Source organism: Pristiophorus japonicus, chromosome 8 (assembly GCF_044704955.1).
Source record: "Pristiophorus japonicus isolate sPriJap1 chromosome 8, sPriJap1.hap1, whole genome shotgun sequence".
In the NCBI taxonomy this organism is placed as follows: Eukaryota; Metazoa; Chordata; class Chondrichthyes; family Pristiophoridae; genus Pristiophorus; species Pristiophorus japonicus.
In genome coordinates, this window is record NC_091984.1 from 19608019 (window position 1) to 19629595 (window position 21577).

At 45.1% G+C, this 21577-nt stretch overlaps 1 protein-coding gene across 1 annotated transcript in view; it reads right to left on the bottom strand.

Moving 5' to 3' along the window:
- The window catches only part of LOC139269110 (calcium-activated chloride channel regulator 1-like), a 129744-nt gene that overhangs the window by 9599 nt on the left and 98568 nt on the right, over nt 1–21577 (bottom strand). The window contains exon 13 of the mRNA XM_070888214.1: nt 8238–8465. Within this exon, the coding sequence (XP_070744315.1) occupies nt 8238–8465 (228 nt within the window). The remainder of the gene's footprint in view (nt 1–8237; nt 8466–21577) is intronic.

Genomic DNA, 21577 nt, shown 5'->3' on the forward strand with positions numbered 1-21577 from the left:
CTCCTAAGGGTACAAAAGTCAACAGTTCAGAGCACAGAGTGATCAGCACAGAGAGGTCTTAAACGGAGTGGAGTTAAACAGTGGTTTATTCGGGAATTTGGAAAGAGTGGGAACTCAGAGAAGAGGGGAAGATTAATTTAAAAATTACAAATAGGTAAGTGATATTTCACAGAGGCAGCGGACCTCTGTGGAGCAGCAGCAGGAGCTAACATAGAAAATAGGTGCAGGAGTAAGCCATTCGGCCCTTCAAGCCTGCACCACCAATAAGATCATGGCTGATCATTCACCTCAGTACCCCTTTCCTGCTTTCTCTCCATACCCCTTGATCCCTTTCGACATAAGGCGGAGGCTAAAAAGTCAAGGCTCAACAGGCAATATTCAAGAGGGACGTCAGAGTTTAAAAATGAGGTCAACACAAGAGAAGTAGCTGATTGGTGAGTGTTTTTTCTCTCTATTAAGCTAAAGCAGTGGCGGCGGCTAGATACTCCAGGGAGCAGCGCGAGCTGGTTGGTGACTGCGACAAAGTGGAACTGCGCGACTACAATAGACGTCACAGGAAAGCAGGGAAGTGATTGGTTGGTGAGTTCTCTCTCCTTTGTTGCTTTTCTTGCTTAATTATTTAATCAACTGTTTTCTAAATAGCAGTAGTGTGTGTTTTAATAAGGGTTAAAATTTTGAGGCACTGGTGGGACTAAAAATGAAACTTAATGAATGAATTAAATACATTAAGATGGCAGGACGGGTGATGTGTCACTGCTGCAACATGTGGGAGCTGATGGACCCCATTGAGGTCCACAATGGCCACTTCTGCCACCGTGGACCTCAATGGGGTCCATCAATGAGGTTAACTAACTCAGACTTGGCTAGCGGTCAAGGACAGGAAGGTGTGACTATGAGTCAGGAAGGTATGGGGATCCAGGAGGTAGTGATGGAGGAGCCTTGGCCCTTGCTCTTGTCCAACAGGTTCAAGGCTCTTACTCGCTGTGTGGACGAGAGAAGGGACTGCAGGGAGAATGAGCAAACTGACCACAAGACCATGGTATGGGAGGCCATTCAAGCGGGGCGAGTAAAAAGAAACGTTGTAGTGGTAGGGGACAGTATCATTCGGGGGAATAGATACAGTTTTCCGCAGCCATGAGCATGAGTCCCGAAGGTCTTGTTGCCTGCCTAGTGCCAGGCTTAAAAGAAGATCTCCAGGGCTGGAGAGGAACTTGCAGTGGAAGTGGTAGGTCCAGTTGTCGTGGTCCACATGGGTACCAACAACATAGATAGGACAGACAAGAAGGTTCTACTAAGGGATTATGAGCAGCTAGGGGCCAAATTAAAAAGCAGAACCACAAAGGTAATAATCTCTGGATTACTAGCCGAGCCATGAGCAAATTTACATAGGTTAAATAAGATCAGAGAGCTAAACTCATGGCTCAAAGACTGGTTGGGAGAAATGGGTTTTGGTTTCTGGGGCACGGGCACCAGTACTGGGCTAAGATGGAGCTGTTCCGTTGGGACGGACTCCACTTGGAACGTGCTGGGCTAGGGTCCTAGCGAACCGGATAACTAGGCTGCAGAGAGAGCTTTAAACTAATTAGTGGGGGGGGGGGGGGGGGGGGGGGGAGGATTCCAGTGGCAGAAACCTTAAAGCTCAAAGAACAAGGTGAAGGCAATAGAACAGGGTAGCATTGGAGGAAACAAAAACCAGAGCGTGACAGGAAAGGACAGAATCTATAAACGTAAGAGTGTATCAGAAACTGGGACCATAGTAGGAGAAAATGGTAAGAAATCACATTTAAAAGCTCTTTATCTGAACACATGCAGCATTTGTAACAAATTAGATGAGCTGTCGGCACAAATAGTTACAAATGGATATGATCTGATAGCCATAACAGAGATGTGGTTGCAAGGTGACCAAGACTGGGAACTAAGCATTCAGGGGTACGTGACAATTCGGAATGACAGACAGAAAGGAAAAGGAGGTGGGGTAGCTCTGTTGATAAAGGATGGAATCACTGCAATAGTGAGAAACGATATTGGCTCAAATGATCAGGATGTTGAAACAGTTTGAGTGGAGATAAGGAATAATAAGGAGAAAAGTCACTGGTTGGCATAGTCTATCGGCAGTAGCAACTCTGTTGGTCGGAGTATAAACCAAGAAATAGTGGGGGCTTGTAAAAAGGGAACAGCAATAACCTCCATATTGATTGGACAAATCACATTGGTCTGGGTAGCCTTGAGGAAGAGTTCATAGAGTGCATAGGGATGGGTTCCTTGAGCAGTATGAAACGGAACCAACCAGGGGGCAAGCTATCTTAGATCTGGTCCTGTGCAATGAGACAGGATTAATAAACAATCTCCTCATAAAGGATCCCCTTGGAATGAGTGAATGGTTGAATTTCAAATTCAGATAGAGGGTGAAAAAGTTGGATCTCCAACCAGCATACTAAGCTTAAATGAAGGAGACTACAAAGTTATGAGGGCAGAGTTGGCTAAAATGGACTGGGAAAATAAATTAAAGTGTAGGACGGTTGATGAACAGTGGCGTACATTTAAGGAGATATGTCACAACTCTCAAGAAAAATATATTCCAGTTCGGAGAAAAGGGTGTAAAAGAAAAGATAGCCATCTGTGGCTAACTCAAGAAATAAAAGTTGGTATCCAATTTAAAACAAGGGCATACTAAGTGGCCAAAACTAGTGGGAGGACAGAAGACTGGGAAGCTTTTAAAAGCCAGAAAAGAATGACTAAAAAAATGATCAAGAAAGGGAAGATAGACTATGAAAGTAATTTACATGAAATATAAAAACAGATAGCAAGAGTTTCTACAAGTACATAAAAAGGAAAAGAGTGGCTAAAGTAAATGTTGGTCCCTTAGAGGACGAGACCAGGGAATTAGTAATGGGGAACATGGAGATGGCAGAAACTCTGAACAAATATTTTGTATCAGTCTTTATGGTAGAGGACACAAAAAATATTCCAACAGTGGATAGTCAAGGGGCTATAGAGGGGGGAGGAACTTAACCCAATCACAATCACTAAGGAGATGGTACTCAGTAAGATAATGGGACTAAAGGCAGATAAATCCCCTGGACCTGATGGGTTGCATCTTAGGGTCTTAAGAGAAGTAGTGGCAGGGATAGTGAATGCATTGTTTGTAATTTACCAAAATCCCTGGATTCTGAGGAGGTCCCAGCAGATTGGAAAACTGTAAATATAATGCCCCTATTTAAAAAATGAGGCAGACAAAAAGCGGGAAACTATAGACCTATTAGTTAGCCTAACATCTGTGGTTGGGAAAATGTTGGAATCCATTATTAAAGAAGCAGTAGCAGGACATTTGGAAAAGCATAATTCAGTCAGGCAGAGTCAGCATGGATTTATGAAGGGAAAGTCATGTTTGACAAATTTGCTGGAATTCTTTGAGGATGTAACGAACAGGGTGGATAAAGGGGAACCAGTGGATGTGGTATATTTGGACTTCCAGAAGGCATTTGACAAGGTGCCACATAAAAGGTTACTGCATAAGATAAAGTTCATGGGGTTGGGGGTAATATATTAGCATGTAGAGAGGATCGGCTAACTAACAGAAAACAGAGAGTCGGGATAAATGGTTAATTCTCTGGTTGGCAACCAGTAACTAGTGGGGTGCCGCAGGGATCAATGCTGGGACTCCAACTATTTACAATCTATATTAACGACTTGGATGAAGGAACCGAGTGTAATGTAGCCAAGTTTGCTGACTATACAAAGATGGGAGGAAAAGCAATGTGTGAGGAGGACACAAAAAACCTGCAAAAGGACATAGGCAGGCTAAGTGAGTGGGCAAAAATTTGGCAGATGGAGTATAATGTTGGAAAGTGTGAGGTTATGCACTTTGGCAGAAAAAAAAATCAAAGAGCAAGTTATTATTTAAATAGAGAAAAATTGCAAAGTGCTGCAGTACAACAGAACCTGGGGGTCCTGTTACATGAAACACAAAATGTTAGTATGCAGGTACAGCAAGTGATCAGGAAGGCCAATGGTATCTTGGCCTTTATTGCAAAGGGGATGTACTATAAAAGGAGGGAAGTCTCGCTCCAGTTGTATAGGGTATTGGTGAGGCCACACCTGGAATACTGTGTGCAGTTTTGGTTTCCATATTTGCGAAAGAATATACTTGCTTTGGAGGCAGTTCAGAGAAGGTTCACTAGGTTGATTCCAGAGATGAGGGGTTGATTTATGAGGTGAGGTTGAGTAGGTTGGGCCTCTACTCATTGGAATTCAGAAGAATAAGAGGTGATCTTATCGAAACGTATAAGATTATGAGGGGGTTTGACAAGGTGGATGCAGAGAGGATGTTTTCACTGATAGGGGAGACCAGAACTAGAGGGCATTATCTTAGAATAAGGAGCTGCTCATTTAAAACTGAGATGAGGAGGAATTTCTTCTCCCAGAGGGTTGTAAATCTGTGGAATTCGCTGCCTCAGAGAGCTGTGGAAGCTGGGACATTGACGCTGGCACAGTGGTTATCAAGGGAAATCAGGGATAGTATTAAAGCCAAGGAAGTGGCATACAAATTGGCCAGAAATAGCAGTGAACCTGGGGACTGGGAGAAATTTAGAACTCAGCAGAGGAGGACAAACGGTTTGATTAGGGCAGGGAAAATAGAGTACGAGAGGAAGCTTGCAGGGAACATTAAGACGGACTGCAAAAGTTTCTATAGCTATGTAAAGAGAAAAAGGTTAGTAAAGACAAACGTAGGTCCCCTGCAGTCAGAATCAGGGGAAGTCATAACGGGGAACAAAGAAATGGCAGACCAATTGAACAAGTACTTTGCTTCGGTATTCACTAAGGAGGACACAAACAACCTTCCGGATATAAAAGGGGTCAGAGGGTCTAGTAAGAAGGTGGAACTGAGGGAAATCCTTATTAGTCACGAAATTGTGTTGGGGAAATTGATGGGATTGAAGGCCGATAAATCCCCAGGGCCTGATGGACTGCATCCCAGAGTACTTAAGGAGGTGGCCTTGGAAATAGCGGATGCATTGACAGTCATTTTCCAACATTCCATTGACTCTGGATCAGTTCCTATCGAGTGGAGGGTAGCCAATGTAACCCCACTTTTTAACAAAGGAGGGAGAGAGAAAACAGGGAATTATAGACTGGTCAGCCTGACCTCAGTAGTGGGTAAAATGATGGAATCAATTATTAAGGATGTCATAGCAGCGCATTTGGAAAGAGGTGACATGATATGTCCAAGTCAGCATGGATTTGTGAAAGGGAAATCATGCTTGACAAATCTTCTGGAATTTTTTGAGGATGTTTCCAGTAGAGTGGACAAGGGAGAACCAGTTGATGTGGTATATTTGGACTTTCAGAAGACTTTCGACAAGGTCCCACATAAGAGATTAATGTGCAAAGTTAAAGCACATGGGGTTGGGGATAGTGTGCTGAAATGGATTGAGAACTGGTTGGCAGACAGGAAGAAAAGAGTAGGAGTAAATGGATACTTTTCAGAATGGCAGGCAGTGACTAGTGGGGTACCGCAAGGTTCTGTGCTGGGGCCCCAGCTGTTTACATTGTACATTAATGATTTGGACGAGAGGATTAAATGTAGTATCACCAAATTTGCGGATGACACTAAGTTGGGTGGCAGTGTGAGCTGCAAGGAGGATGCTATGAGGCTGCAGTGTGACTTGGATAGGTTAGGTGAGTGGGCAAATGCATGGCAGATGAAGTATAATGTGGATAAATGTGAGGTTATCCACTTTGGTGATAAAAACAGAGAGACAGACTATTATCTGAATGGTGACAGATTAGGAAAAGGGGAGGTGCAACGAGACCTGGGTGTCATGGTACATCAGTCATTGAAGTTTGGCATGCAGGTACAGCAGGCGGTTAAGAAAGCAAATGGCATGTTGGCCTTTATAGCGAGGGGATTTGAGTACAGGGGCAGGGAGGTGTTGCTACAATTGTACAGGGCCTTGGTGAGGCCACACCTGGAGTATTGTGTACAGTTTTGGTCTCCTAACTTGAGGAAGGACATTCTTGCTATTGAGGGAGTGCAGCGAAGGTTCACCAGACTGATTCCCAGGATGGCGGGACTGACATATCAAGAAAGACTGGATCAACTGGGCTTGTATTCATTGGAGTTCAGAAGAATGAGAGGGGATCTCATAGAAACGTTTAAAATTCTGATGGGTTTAGACAGGTTAGATGCAGGAAGAATGTTCCCAATGTTGGGGAAGTCCAGAACCAGGGGTCACAGCCTAAGGTTAAGGGGTAAGCCATTTAGGACCGAGATGAGGAGAAACTTCTTCACCCAGAGAGTGGTGAACCTGTGGAATTCTCTACCACAGAAAGTTGTTGAGGCCAATTCACTAAATATATTCAAAAAGGAGTTGGATGTAGTCCTTACTACTAGGGGGATCAAGGGGCATGGCGAGAAAGCAGGAATGGGGTACTGAAGTTGCATGTTCAGCCATGAACTCATTGAATGGCGGTGCAGGCTCGAAGGGCCGAATGGCCTACTCCTGCACCTATTTTCTATGTTTCTATGTTTCTATGAATAAATTTAAGACAGAGATATAGACAGTTTCTTAACCAATAAAGGAATAAGGGGTTATGGGGAGCGAGCAGAGAAGTGGACCTGAGTCCATGATCGGATCAGCCATGATCGTATTAAATGGCAGAGCAGGCTCGAGGGGCCGTATGGCCTACTCCTGCTCCTATTTCTTATGTTCTTATTGTTTGATAATCGCTCCTGTAAAGTGCCTTGGGACATTTTACTACATCAAAGGCACTGTATAAATGCAGGTTGTTGTTGTATATTAGAACAACATGCTCAATGTCAGATGTCAATTTAAATTTTTTGTGCACCCATTTAATTTTCACCTGTTCATCTTCAGTATTTTCCACGGTCACATTCCAACAAAAGGGTGTGTGAGTTTGTGTGTGGGACTTTCTATTGGGTGTATGTATGTATGTGTGGTGTGTGGTGTGTATGTGGTGTGTGTGGGAGTGTGTGTGTGTGGGAGTGTGTGTCTGGTGTGAGTGTGTGTGTGTGGTGTGTATGTGTGGGAGTGTGTGTGTGTGTGTGTGGGAGTGTGTATGTGGGATGTGTGTGTGTGTGGTAGTGTGTGTGTGTGTGGGAGTGTGTGTGTGGGGGGGAGGGGTGAGTGTGTGTGTGAGAGTGTATGTGGGAGTGTGTGTCAGTGTGTGTGTATGGTAGTGTGTGTGTATGTGGTAGTGTGTGTATGTGTGTGTGTGGGAGTGTGTGTGTGGGAGAGTGTGTGGGTGTGTGGGAGTGTGTGTGTGGGGGGAGGGGGTAGTGTGTGTGTGTGAGTGTGTGTGTGTGGGGTGGGGGGAGAGTGTGTGTGGGATTTGTGTGTGTATGGTAGTGTGTATGTGTGTGTGTGGGAGTGTGTGTGTGAGGGGAGAGGTGAGTGTGTGTGTGAGAGTGTATGTGGGAGTGTGTGTGTATGGTAGTGTGTGTATGTGTGTGTGCGGGAGAGTGTGTGGGAGAGTGTGTGGGTGTGTGGGAGTGTGTGTGTGTGGGGAGGAGGGACAGTGTGTGTGGGAGTGTGTGTGTGTGGGGGGGGTGTGTGTGTGGGAGTGTGTGTGTGTGGGTGTGTGTGTGAGTGTGTATGTTTGAGGGAGTGTGTGTGTGTGTATATGGGAGTGTGTGTGTGTATGTGTGTGTGTGTGAGAGAGTGTGTATGTGGGAGTGTGTGTGTGGGGGTTTGTGAATTCAAGTCCCATCTCAGGTCTTGGGCATATGATCAAGGCTGACACTTCGGTGCACTACTTAAGCTGTGCTGCATTGACAGAGAGGTTATATTTCAAATGATAGATCCTGCCTGTTCAGGTGGATAACATTATGCAGTGGTACTATCTGAAGAAGGGCAATCAATTTCCCTAGGTGTCCTGAACAACATTTATTACTCAACACCACCAATATTAATCAATTATTTCACTGTTATTGGTCAAACTTTGCCATGTGCATTGCTCCCATCATACACCATAAATAATTCATTGAAACAGAACTCAAGCTTGCATAGCCATTGGTTTGTCTGCCAATGCTATACTTAAATTCACCAAATCACTTCTTGCCCTTCAATATTCCCTGGTCCCTCTCTTCCTGTGGGTAGGTGCTTTTCTTCAATGTGTGATATCTCCGCTGGTCAGCAGAATTCAACAACTATCTGTTCAGTTCACTCTTAGAAAGAAAGATTCCTTATAAGTAACTTGAATTCAGCAACAGTTACCTGTTCCTTGATCATAGTCCTCTCCTGGTGCTGTCCATTCCAGCTTAACTTTATCTTTAACTATTGTTGCTTGAAGGTCTGTGATTTTACATGGTGGAAAATCAACAATGGGTGTTCCCATGGGAACTGAAATTGCTCCTCCTGATTGGACTCTGCTGAAGTCTCCTAATTTAGCGTCAAGATCTTCCTCATTGATTGGAGGTCTTGGTGGATTTGTTTGATTATCATCTACATGGAAAGAAAGACATGCATCTCTTAGATCCAAACTACATAGACTTAACTAGCACCAGTATAGTTCGGGGGATAGATACTGTTCTCTGCAGCCAAGAGCTTGAGTACTGAAGGCTGTGTGGATTGGAAAAATAGATTAAAGGGTAAGATGGTAGATAAGCAGTGGCAGACATTTAAGGAGATATTTCATAACTATTAGCAAAGATATATACCAGTGAGAAAGAAAGACTCTAAGAGAACCATCCGTGGCTAACGAAGGAAGTTAAGGATGGTATCAAATTGAAAACAAAGGCATACAATGTTGTGAAGATTAGTGGTAGGCCAGAGGATTGGGAAATCTTTAGAAACCAGCAAAGGACGACTAAAAGAATGCTAAAGAGAGCAAAGATAGATTATGAGAGTAAATCAGCAAGAAATATAAAAACAGACAGTAAGAATTTCTACAGGTATATAAAAAGAAGAGAGTAGCTCAAGTAAATGTTGATCCCTTAGATGATGAGACTGGGGAATTAATAATGGCAGAGACTTTGAACAAATATTTTGTATCAATCTTCATGGTAGATGACACTAAAACATCCCAATAATGGATAATCAAGGGGCTATATGGAGGGAGGAACTTAAAACAATCACTATCACTAGAGAACAAGTACTAGGCAAACTAATGGGACTAAAGATGGACAAATCCCCTGGACCTGATGGTCTGCATACGAGAGTCTTAAAAGAAGTGGCTGCAGAGATAGTGGATGCATTGGTTGTAATCTACCAAAATTCCCTGGCTTCTGGAGAGATCCCAGCAGATTGGAAAACTGGAAATATAACACCCCTATTCAAGAAAGGAGAGAGACAGAAAGCAGGAAACTATAGACCAGTTGGCCAAACATCTGTCATTAAGAAAATGCTGGAGTCCATTAAGGAAGTAGTAGCAGGATAATTAGAAAATCATAATACAATCAAGCAGAGTTTGACAAATTTGCTAGAGTTCTTTGAGGCTGTAACGAGTAGGGTTGATAAAGGGGAACCAGTGGATGTGGTGTATTTGGATTTACAGAAGGCATTCGATAAGATGCCACATAAAAGGTTACTGCACAAGGGGCTACGGCATCATTAATTAATCCTATCTCATTACACATTACCAGATCTAAAATAGCCTGCTCTCTGGTTGGTTCCACAACATATTATTCTAAGATACCATCCCGAATGCACTCTACGAACTCTTCCTCAAGGCTACCTTTGCCAATTTAATTTGTTTAATCTATATGAAGATTAAAATTGGCCGTGATTATTGCAATACCTTTCTTACAAGCCTCCATTATATCTCGATTTATACTCTGTCCTACAGTGTAGACTACTCCCACCAGTGACTTCTTTCCCTTATTATTTCTTATCTCCACCCAAACTGATTCTACATCTTGATCTTCTGAGCCAATATCATTTCTCACTACTGCACTGATCTCATCCTTTATTAACAGAACACCCCACCTCCTTTTCCTTTCTGTCTATCCTTCCGAAATGTCAAATATCCCTGAATATTTATTTCCCAGCCTTGGCCATCTTGCAACCACGTCTCTGTAATGGCAATCAGATCATACCCATTTATTTCTATTTGTGCCGTCAACTCATCCATCTTGTTACGAATGCTGCGTGCATTCAGATAAAGAGCTTTTAAATATATCTTTTTACCATTTTTCCCTACTCTGACCCCACTTTCTAATGCACTCTTATGTTTATATGCTCTGTCCCTCCCTGTTACACTCTGGTTATCATTAGCACTATCGCTACCCTGCACTATTGCCTTCTCCTTTCTCTTTAACTTTATTAATTTCCACACCCCTGAACCCTCCCCCATTAGCATTGATAGAGGATTGGCTAACTAACAGAAAACAGAGAGTCAGGATAAATGGGTCACTTTCACGTTGGCAAACAGTGACTAGTGGGGTGCCACAGGGATCAGTGCTGGGACCTCAACTATTTACAATCTATATTAATGACTTGAATGAAGGGACTGATTGTAATGTAGCCAAATTTGCTGATGATACAAAGATAGGTGGGAAAGCAAGTTGTGAGGAGGACACAAATAATCTGCAAAGGGATATAGATAGGTTAAATGAGTGGGCAAAAATTTGGCAGATAGAGTATAATGTGGGAAAATGTGAGGTTACCCACATTGATAGGAAGAATAAAAAAGCAAATTATTACTTAAATGGAGAGAGACTACAAAATGCTGCGGTACAGAGGGATCGGGGGTCTTTGTACATGAAACACAAAAAGTTAGCACGCAGGTACAGCAAGTAATTAGGAAGGCAAATGGAATGTTGGCCATTATCACAAGGGGGATGGTGTATAAAAGCAGAGAAGTCCTGCTACAACTGTACAGGACATTGGTGAGACCACACATGGAGTACTGCGTACAGATTTGATCTCCTTATTTAAGAAGGGATATGCTTGCATTGGAGGCTGTTCAGAGAAGATTCACTCGGTTGATTCCTGAGATGAAGGGGTTACATAAGAACATAAGAACATAAGAATTAGGAACAGGAGTAGGCCATCTAGCCCCTCGAGCCTGCTCCGCCATTCAAAAAGATCATGGCTGATCTGGCCGTGGACTCAGCTCCACTTACCCTTAATTCCCTTATTGATTAAAAATCTATCTATCTGTGATTTGAATACATCCAATGAGCTAGCCTCAACTGCAGAGAATTCCACAGATTCACAACCCTCTGGGAGAAGAAATTCCTTCTCAACTCAGTTTTAAATTGGCTCCCCCGTATTTTGAGGCTGTGCCCCCTAGTTCTAGTCTCCCCCACCAATGGAAACAACCTCTCTGCCTCTATCTTGTCTATCCCTTTCATTATTTTAAATGTCTCTATAAGATCACCCCTCATCCTTCTGAACTCCAACGAGTAAAGACCCAGTCTACTCAATCTATCATCATAAGGTAACCCCCTCATCTCCGGAATCAGCCTAGTGAATTGTCTCTGTATCCCCTCCAAGGCTAGTATATCCTTCTTTAAGTAAGGTGACCAAAACTGCACGCAGTACTCCAGGTGCGGCCTCACCAATACCCTATACAGTTGCAGCAGGACCTCCCTGCTTTTGTACTCCATCCCTCTCGCAATGAAGGCCAACATTCCATTCGCCTTCCTGATTACCTGCTGCACCTGCAAACTAACTTTTTGGGATTCATGCACAAGGACCCCCAGGTCCCTCTGCACCGCAGCATGTTGTAATTTCTCCCCATTCAAATAATATTCCCTTTTACTGTTTTTTTTCCCAAGGTATATGACCTCATATTTTCCGACATTGTATTCCATCTGCCAAACCTTAGCCCATTCGCTTAACCTATCTAAATCTCTTTGCAGCCTCTCGTTGTCCTCTACACAACCCGCTTTCCCACTAATCTTTGTGTCATCTGCAAATTTTATTACACTACACTCTGTCCTCTCTTCCAGGTCATCTATGTATATTGTAAACAGTTGTGGTCCCAGCACCGATCCCTGTGGCACATCACTAACCATCGATTTCCAACCTGAAAAGGATCCATTTATCCCGACTCTCTGCTTTCTGTTAGCCAGCCAATTCTCTATCCATGCTAATACATTTCCTCTAACTCTCCGTACCTTTATCTTCTGCAGTAACCTTTTGTTTGGCACCTTATTGAATGCCTTTTGGAAATCTAAATACACCACATCCATCGGTACATCTCTATCCACCATGCTCGTTATATCCTCAAAGAATTCCAGTAAATTAGTTAAACATGATTTCCCCTTCATGAATCCATGTTGCGTCTGCTTGATTGCACTATTCCTATCTAGATGTCCCGCTATTTCTTCCTTCATGATAGCTTCAAGCATTTTCCTCACTACAGATGTTAAACTAACCGGCCTATAGTTACCTGCCTTTTGTCTGCCCCCTTTTTTAAACAGAGGCGTTACATTAGCTGCTTTCCAATCCGCTGGTACCTCCCCAGAGTCCAGAGAATTTTGGTAAATTATAACGAAAGCATCTGCTATAACTTCCGCCATCTCTTTTAATACCCTGGGATGCATTTCATCAGGACCAGGGGACTTGTCTACCTTGAGTCCCATTAGCCTGTCCAGCACTACCTCCCTAGTGATAGTGATTGTCTCAAGGTTCTCCCTTCCCACATTCCTGTGACCAGCAATTTTTGGCATGGTTTTTGTGTCTTCCACTGTGAAGACCTAAGCAAAATAATTGTTTAAGCTCTCAGCCATTTCCACATTTCCCGGGACTAAATCCCCCTTCTCATCTTCTAAAGGACCAACATTTACTTTAGTCACTCTCTTCCGTTTTATACATCGGTAAAAGCTTTTACTCTCTGTTTTTATGTCTTATGAAGAAAGGTTGAGCAGATTGGGCCTATACGCATTGGAGTTTAGAAGAATGAGAGGGGATCTTCTTGAAACATATAAGATTCTGAGGGGGCTTGACAGGGTAGATGCAGAGAGGATGTTTCCCCTTGTGGGGGAATCTAGAACTAGGGGGCATAGTTTTTAAAAAAGGAGTCACCCATTTAGAACAGAGATGAGGAGGAATTTCTTCTCTCAGAGGGTCGTGAATCTTTACAATTCTCTGCCTCAGAGAGCTGTGGAGGCTGGGTCATTTAAGGTGGAGACAGACAGATTTTTTAACTATAGGGGAATCAAGGGTTATGGGGAGCAGTCAGGGAAGTGGAGTTGAGGCCAAGATCAGTTCAGCCATGATTTTATTGAATGGTGGAGCAGGCTCGAGCGGCCAAATGGCCTACTCCTGCTCCTATTCCTTATGTTCTTATGTTCTAACGTACCCTTTAACAAAAAGGTGCATTAGAGGTCTTGGTCTACAGGATTGGCCTGCAATTTCCCACAGGATAAGTTCCTGATCTTGGCTGAACAGTGTGGGGGAGGTCATGAGTAGAAGCTCATGGCTTCCTCACAAGGGGAGGGACAATCACAGCTTGACTGGCCCCAGGATCCTCTTGTAGTTGGGGAACAGCAGGCAGAAGGTCGAAAGATCTGTTGTTTTATTCTGACGTGCCCGTTTCCGGGCACGATCTGCCGCGGATTCAACAATTTAGCAGCGGGTTAATGTTAGCGCCAGAGCGAGCAACTTTCACCAAATGGAAGTTCAGGAGGAACGTTAGCGCTCACTCCAGCGTTGCACTACAAAATTTGTGCGCCGGAGCCGAAAGTTCCTGTGGTAAAATAAAAATCGGCCGTTCTGCTCATTTATTTAACCCTTGATTCCCCTATAGTTATTATTCTGCAATTTATTTATTTTTTCTCCCCGTGCTTCTGGTCTGCTGTCCAGTCGCAAACACTAATGCAGGGCGCAGCCACGCAGTATACCCGGGGCGGAATCAGCCATTTTACATTTGGATTTTGATGATGGAGGATGACGATTGGCGACAGCATGCCAGGCAATTCAGCCACGAGGCTAATGAAGCTCTAGTGGGGGCTGTGGAGAGAAGTTGGCTGGAGTTGCATCGCAGGGGTGGATCTCGACCACTGCCATCCATTTTTTAAAGTATTTGGAGGGAAATCGCTGAGGAGGCCTCTACCTCAGTCACTGTGATCAGGATTGGCACACAGCGCCAAAAGAAGTTTAATGATCTTTCAAGGGTTGTTAGAGTGAGTACAATTTTAATTCATGCACTCCTTCAGTACTTAAATTATAAATCTGACACACTATTTCTTCTCATGCTATTACTGTCTCTCAGCACTCTGTGGGTTGCCTCCTAAAATGCATGAGACATATGTAGGTTTAGTTTGGCACCCTATTTGCCATGAGTGATCTTTACACATTATTAAGATTGCTTTCTGAGATCTCATAAGATGTCTCCGCACTTTGATGTCCTCCTGATGAACCACGTGCAACTTCCAAGGCCATTAAACAAAGGACTGTATACCATCCAGACAGTATGGTATAACTGCTTTGGTAGCTATCTGTGCCACAAGAGCAGATGGACCCTCTTGCAACCATTCTCATTTTCATCTTTGCAGGCCAAGAAGTCACACAATTGCCGGGAGCAGGTGCGGACAGGCGGCAATCCGCCTCAGACCTTGCCACTCACAGATATTGAGGAGAGAGTGGCAGGAGTCATCGGCAGCTCAGGTTGGGCAACCAGTGGGGGCGCTGAGCCCCGCTCAGATACTGAGGGTAAGTCCTGCACACTCCCTGAGCTGGGTTGGGGTAATGTCTTGCAGTGCCTCTGGACTAGGATTGGGGCAATGTCCTGCAGTGTGTCTCAACGAGGGTTGGGGCAATGTCCTGCAGTGTCTGTGGACTAGGGTTGGGGCAATGTCCTGCACACTCCCTGGGCTGGGTTGGAACAATGTCATGCAGTGTCTCTGCACTAGATATAATGGAGTAGCGGTGGTCCTTCAAATGAGTTTATGCTATGCGACCTTCCTCATGTTACCCTACCCCCAGCCCTGCTGTTAACCTCTCGTCTGTTGCTTTTTACTTCCAGGTGACCAGTCACAGGTGCAGCATCCCTCGAGGGACCACTCCACATCAGGCCATCATATGGAGGAGGAGGATACTAATCAGCTGACTCCTGCATGGATACAATCCACCCCTGTTCTACCATCGGCACTCACTCGTCTGAGGACCACGACGTGACGTTCTCAGGGTTTGACAACTCCGTGACTCCTGGGAGCAGTGGCGTGCAGCAACACGGTGCTGGGGTTGAATCCCGTTTGCCATCTCTCCGGAGGGTGAGTCGGCAAAGTCAGTCTGCTGACAGACAGGCAGACGTGGAACTGGACATGGTGGGAATGTCCAGGGAGAGCATCCAGATCACCCATCAGCTCCTTGATGTCTTGGGTAGGATTATGGTGACCATCGACTGTCTGAAAGCGACCGTTACAGAGCCATACTCTCTGCGTTCCCCACTGTCACACCCAAACCCAAACCACCTGTGACTGTCGACGCCGATGAAGAGACTCACCAGTCAGAAGCCGGGCCTTCCATGCCACAAGCTGGTCCAGTGTGTCCCCAGGTGGCGTCTCCATTGTCTCTGTCCCCAACACAGCAGCACTCTGGCAACCTTGCTGCACGCCATCTTGGTGCCACTTGGATTAGGAGCAGCAAGCAAGAGAGGGGGATAAGGAGAAGCCGGTGGGAAAAAATAGTGGGACAGGGGTTGCTGCATTATGTTGTTGATGCTGGATGTATCCGATGTTTAATAGAAACATAGAAACTTAGAAATTTACAGCGCAGAAGGAGGCAATTTCGGCCCATTGTGTCCGCGCCGGCGGACAAAGAGCCACACCGCCCTCGGTCAGCAGTCATAAAGGTGACATATAAACCTATGAACAATGACGGAAAGGCAAAGGACACCCAGCCCAACCAGTCCGCCCCACACAACTGTGACACCCCTTATACTGAAACATTCTACACTCCACCCCAACTTGTGATCTCCTTGGAGAGGTGAAAACCAGATAAAATAACCAGGCCAATTTTGGGAGAAAAAATCTGGGAAAATTCCTCTCCGACCCATCCAGGCGATCAAAACTAGTCCAGGAGATCACCCTGGCTGTATTCTATTCCCTGCAGTACTTACCATTGTATCTGAGCCGTCCAACAAAAGGTCATCCAGTCTAATCCCAATTACCAGCTCTAGGTCCGTAACCCTGCAGGTTATTGCACTTTAAGTGCCCATCCAACCATCTCTTAAACGTGGTGAGGGTTTCTGCATCCACCACTCTTCCAGGCAGCGAGCCCCAGATCCCCACAATCGTCTGCGTAAAGAAGCCCCCCCCCTCAAATCCCCTCTAAACTGTCCACCAACCACCTTAAAACTATGCCCCCTCGTAATAGACCCCTCCACCAATGGAAATAGACCCTTACTATCCACTATGTCCAGGCCCCTCAAAATTTTGTACACCTCAATGAGGTCTCCTCTCAACCTCCTCTATTCCAATGAGAACAACCCCAGCCTATTCAATCTGTCATAACTAAGATTCTCCTTTCCAGGCAGCATCCTAATAAATCTCCTCTGCACCCTCTCTAGTGCAATTACGTCCTTCCTATAATACGGCAACCAGAACTGCACGCAGTACTCCAGCTGTGGCCTAACCAAAGTATTATACAATTTAAGCATAATCTCCCTGCTCTTGTATTCTATGCCTTGGCCAATAAAAGCAAGCATTCCATATGCCTTCTTAACCACTTTATTCACCTGGCCTGCTGCTTTCAGGGATCTGTGGACAAGCACTCCAAGGTCCTTTTGTTCATCTACACTATTAAGTGGCCTATCGCTTAATGTGCATACCCTTTCCTTATTAGCCCTCCCAAAGTGCATCACCTCACACTTCTATGAATTAAATTCCATTTGCCACTGCTCTGCCCACCTAACCAGTAAATTGATATTCTCCTGCAGCCCATGACTTTCCTCTTCATTACCACATAGCCAATTTTAGTGTCATCTGCAAATTTCTTAATCATACTCCCTATATTCAAATCTAAATCGTTGATATATACCACAAAAAGCAAGGGACCCAGTACTGAGCCCTGCGGAACCCCACTGGAAACATCCTTCCAATCACAAAAACATCCATCAATCAGTACCCTTTGCTTCCTACCTCCAAGCTAGTTTTGGATCCAACTTACCACTTTGCCTGTTTCTCATGGGCTTCAACCTTCATGTCACACTGTTATTATGTTAATGATTATGTTGTTGATAATGTTGTTGAATGATCACACTGCTGGATGTAACTAATTATTTTATGTTATTTTGTTAAAGTTTCACAATGAAGGTCACATTTCAAAGTTTACAATGTTACAATGTTTAATAAATTATTTTGTTCACCTTAACCATTCCTGTGTAGTGTCTGAGTTGCAGAATAAGAGGGGAAATAGTCAATATGGTGGGATAGAGTGGCCAGGCAACGGTCAAACATGCCGTTCCATCTTCAAGCAAAGCGTTCAATTATGAGTTGCCGACGAAAGGTATTTGCAGCAGCAAAATCTCCACGATGCCTCCCCTGTGGTTGTGGTGGGGCTGGTCGTGATGGCATGGGTTTCTAACCAGGCTCCTCTTCCTCCTCCTCCTCTTCCTCCACCTCCCTCCCCTCTCTCCTGAGGTGGTCCAGCAATCCCCATTGGCAATTCATGTCCCCTCATGATGGCTAAGTCATGTAGCATGCAGCGCACCACAATGAACTCAGAGACTTGCTGAGGGGAGTATTGCAGGCAGCCTCCAGAGTGATCCAGGCATCAGAAGCGTTGCTTGAGCACTCCAATTGTCTGTTCGACGATGTTGCGTGTGGCTGCATGGCTCCCATTATAGCGATGCTCGGCTTCTGTCTGAGGGTTCTGGAGTGGGGTCATGAGCCAGGTGGTGAGGCCGTAACCTTTGTCCCCGAACATTCAGCTCTGGCCTTGTGGTTAATACTGGAACATGCGTGAAACACTGCTCTCACGCAAGATGAAAGCATCATGGATGCTCCCTGGATATTGGACATTGATTGTTATGATGCACTGAGTATGGTCACTGACGATCTGTATGTTCATGGAGTGGAATCCCTTTCGGTTTCAGAAAACCTCTGGATTCTGTAAAGGTGCTCGTAGAGCGATGTGCGTACAGTCAAGGGCACCCTGAACCTTGTGGAATCCAGCAAATCATCCAAAACCTACAGCCCTCTCACTTTGGATCTCTCTGGTCATTGGGAAGTTTATGAAGTCCATCATGTATGCGTAAAGTGCAGTAGTCACCTGGCCAATGCAGCAATGTGTAGTGTGCTGCGAGATGGAGCATATGTCCCCCGCTGATGCCTGAAAGGAGCCGGAGGCATAGAAGCCAAGTGCCACAGTCACCTTCACCTCAATGGGCAGTGCAGTCCTGTTGCCACTGGTAGGCTGTAGGTCTGCCTGTAGGAGCGGGCATATCTCTGTGACCACCTCTTTTCGGAAGCGCAGCCTTTTAACGCACTGTGCCTCAGCGAGCTGGAGGTATGAGCGATGTTCCCTGTAAACTCGTGGGGGGTAAGGCCTCCTCCCCCTATATCTGCAACCTCTTCGATTACGTTGCAAATGATCAACAATAAGCCTTCTTCCAGCTCGATGCCGTATGAATATAGCAGCGAGAATTATTGGCCCCCGACATAGCATGGCCCCATCTTTTAAAATGTCCTTTTTAAAACAAACTAGAAACTCACACAAACTTCATAATCTAAAGTATGCAGTAATGCAGTGTTCTTCTCCCAATGCTTTTAATCGCTCACAACTGCGATTTTTCTCCTCCATTTTCAACAAGGCACCGTTAGCGCTTGGTGCGCCCTGGGTCTGACTGTTTTTTCTGGGCGGATTCTCAGACGGACGCTAAACCAGGTGAAATGCTCGGGGTGCTAGCACAGCGATGCACGACGATTTACGTCATCCAAACGGTCAAAACAGCGGCGGGGCGATAAATTATAGCACTGCTGCAAAACCATTGCCAAAAATTCTGCCCGGGCACAAAATGTTGTGCGCCTCGTTTCACGTTCAAAAAAAGAATTTTTGTGCCCCGCCGAGGCGCTAAATGGGGTGCAAATGAGCCGAAAATCCCGCCCTTCCTCTCTACTTTTTTTTCTGAAATTTAATATCGATTAATATTTTGCTGTTTTGGCTCTAGCTTGGGTCAAACCCCTTATAAAAGGAATGGAACACGTGAGCATTCCCAGATAGTTCTGTGTAGCAAATGCAGTACCTTCATGGGACACGTTACTTTTATAGTACAGTAAATGTTTAGATAGGGATTATAAGACATACTGGTTTTGATTATTAACATTATAAACCTAACCACAAATATTTGACGCTATGACTTCTGAAATTACTGCAGTGCTCCACGGTTCAAAATTAGCTGAAGGACAGTAAGTTCTTACAATGATAATACAAAAGCGAAATACTGCGGATGCTGGAAATCTGAAATAAAAACAGAAATTGCTGGGAATACACAGCAGGTCAGGCAGCATCTGTGGAGCGAGAAACAGGGTTAACGTTTCAGGTCGATGATCTTTCTCTGTTTCTCTCTCCACAGACGCTGCCTGGCCTGCTGAGTAGTTCCAGCAATTGCTGTTTTTATTTCTTACAACGATGACTGTCTAAGGAAAGGTGCAGAGAGATTATTAAATAGAATAGGCCATTTGGCATTATATAAAATTATACAATATTGAGCAAGAGTTGTGTTAAAACACAGGTCAGAAAGACACGCAGCTGTAGCAGGCAGGCTTCAATCACAAGGAACTTACTGCAGTGTGGATAAGGGAATATGTTGCTTTTGCAATAAAAATTGGACGAGATAAGATATCAAAGGTGTGTTCTGGTACAGTCATAATAAAGGATGAAACTGAATACTGTGTATAATGAGCAAGTATGACCTTAGCTCCTTTAATGAGACTCCAGAGTGAGGTACCTCGTGGGTGGCATGCTTATGTACCGTGCTCCCAAGGAATGCTGGGATCCCTTGGGACTCCAACAGGTGTGCCCTCTGGTAGTCAGATGTCATACAGGTTACAAGGGGTTAAATACATAACATCACTCCCCTGTGAAGTCAACAGTACACTTATTTACAAAGTGAGACGATCTTTACGCTCCCATGTCGATTGTCTCATTACAAATGCGGGTGTGGGTGGCTTGGTCAATTCTTCACTGGGCTGATGGGCAGCTGGCCTTGCCGGGCTGCTGGGGATGATGAGTTTGGCTTTGTGGTCAACCATGATGTCAGTTGCCACTTGTGTGTGTTGTGGGGGGTAAAAGTTGGTGGTGTCCTCTTCGGGTTGTTCGTAGCTGTAGGTGAACCTCAATTTGATTTGGTCCAAATGTTTTCTGTGAGTTTATCCATCGATCAATTCGACCTGAAACACCCTACTCCCCTCTTTGGCTGTGACCGTGCCAGCGAACCATTTGGGACCATGTCCATAATTGAGCACAAACACAGGATCATTGATCTCAATATCGCGTGACAAATTTGCGCGGTCATGGTACACACTTTGTTGATGTCGTTTGCCCTCCACGTGATCATGGAGATCAGGGTGGACAAGAGAGAGCCTTGTTTTAAGCGCCCTTTTCATGAGCAGCTCAGCTGGGGAAACTCCAGTGAGTGAGTGGGGTCTGGTGCGGTAGCTGAGCAACACTCGGGACAGCCGGGTCTGCAGGGAGCCTTCCGACACGTGTTTCAAGCTTTGCTTGATGGTCTGAACTGCCCATTCTGCCTGGCCGTTGGATGCGGGCTTGAACGGGGCAGATGTGATGTGTTTGATCCCGTTGTGAGTCATGAATTCCTTGAATTCAGCACTGGTGAAGCACAGCTCATTGTTGTTGACTAGGACATCAGGCAAACCGTGCGTGGCAAACATGGCTCGTAGGCTTTCAATAGTGGCCGTGGACGTGCTTACAGACATTATTGCACATTCAATCCATTTTGAGTAAGCGTCCATGACAACCAAAAACATTTTGCCTAGAAATGGGCCCGCATAGTCTACGTGGATTCTCGACCACAGTTTGGAGGGCCACGATCACAAACTTAGCGGTGCCTCTCTGGGTGCATTGCTCAGCTGAGAGCAAGTGTTGTACTGGCGCACGCATGACTCTAAATCTGAGTCGATGCCGGGCCACCACACATGGGATCTGGCTATGGCTTTCATCATTGCAATGCCTGGGTGGGTGCTGTGTAGTTCGCATATGAACGTATCTCTGCCTTTCTTGGATAAGACCACGCAATTGCCCCACAATAGACAGTCCGCCTGCAGGGACAACTCGTCTTTGTGTCTGTGGAATGACTTAATTACCTCCTGCATCTCCACTGGGACACTAGACCAGCTCCCATGGAGGACACAGTTTTTTAGCCAGGACAGTAAAGGATCCTGGTTGGTCCAGGTCCTGATCTGGCGGGCCGTAACGGGGGATTTCTCATTCTCGAATGCCTCCATGACCATGAGCAAGTACACTGGCTGTGCCATTTCCACCCCGGTGGTGGGCAATGGCAGCCAACTGAGAGCATCTGCGCAGTTCTCTATGCCCGGTCTGTGGCGGATTACATACTTGTATGCCGACAGCATGAGCGCCCATTTTTGGATGCGGGCAGAGGCATTGATATTAATCCCTTTGCTCTCAGAGTACAGCGATAT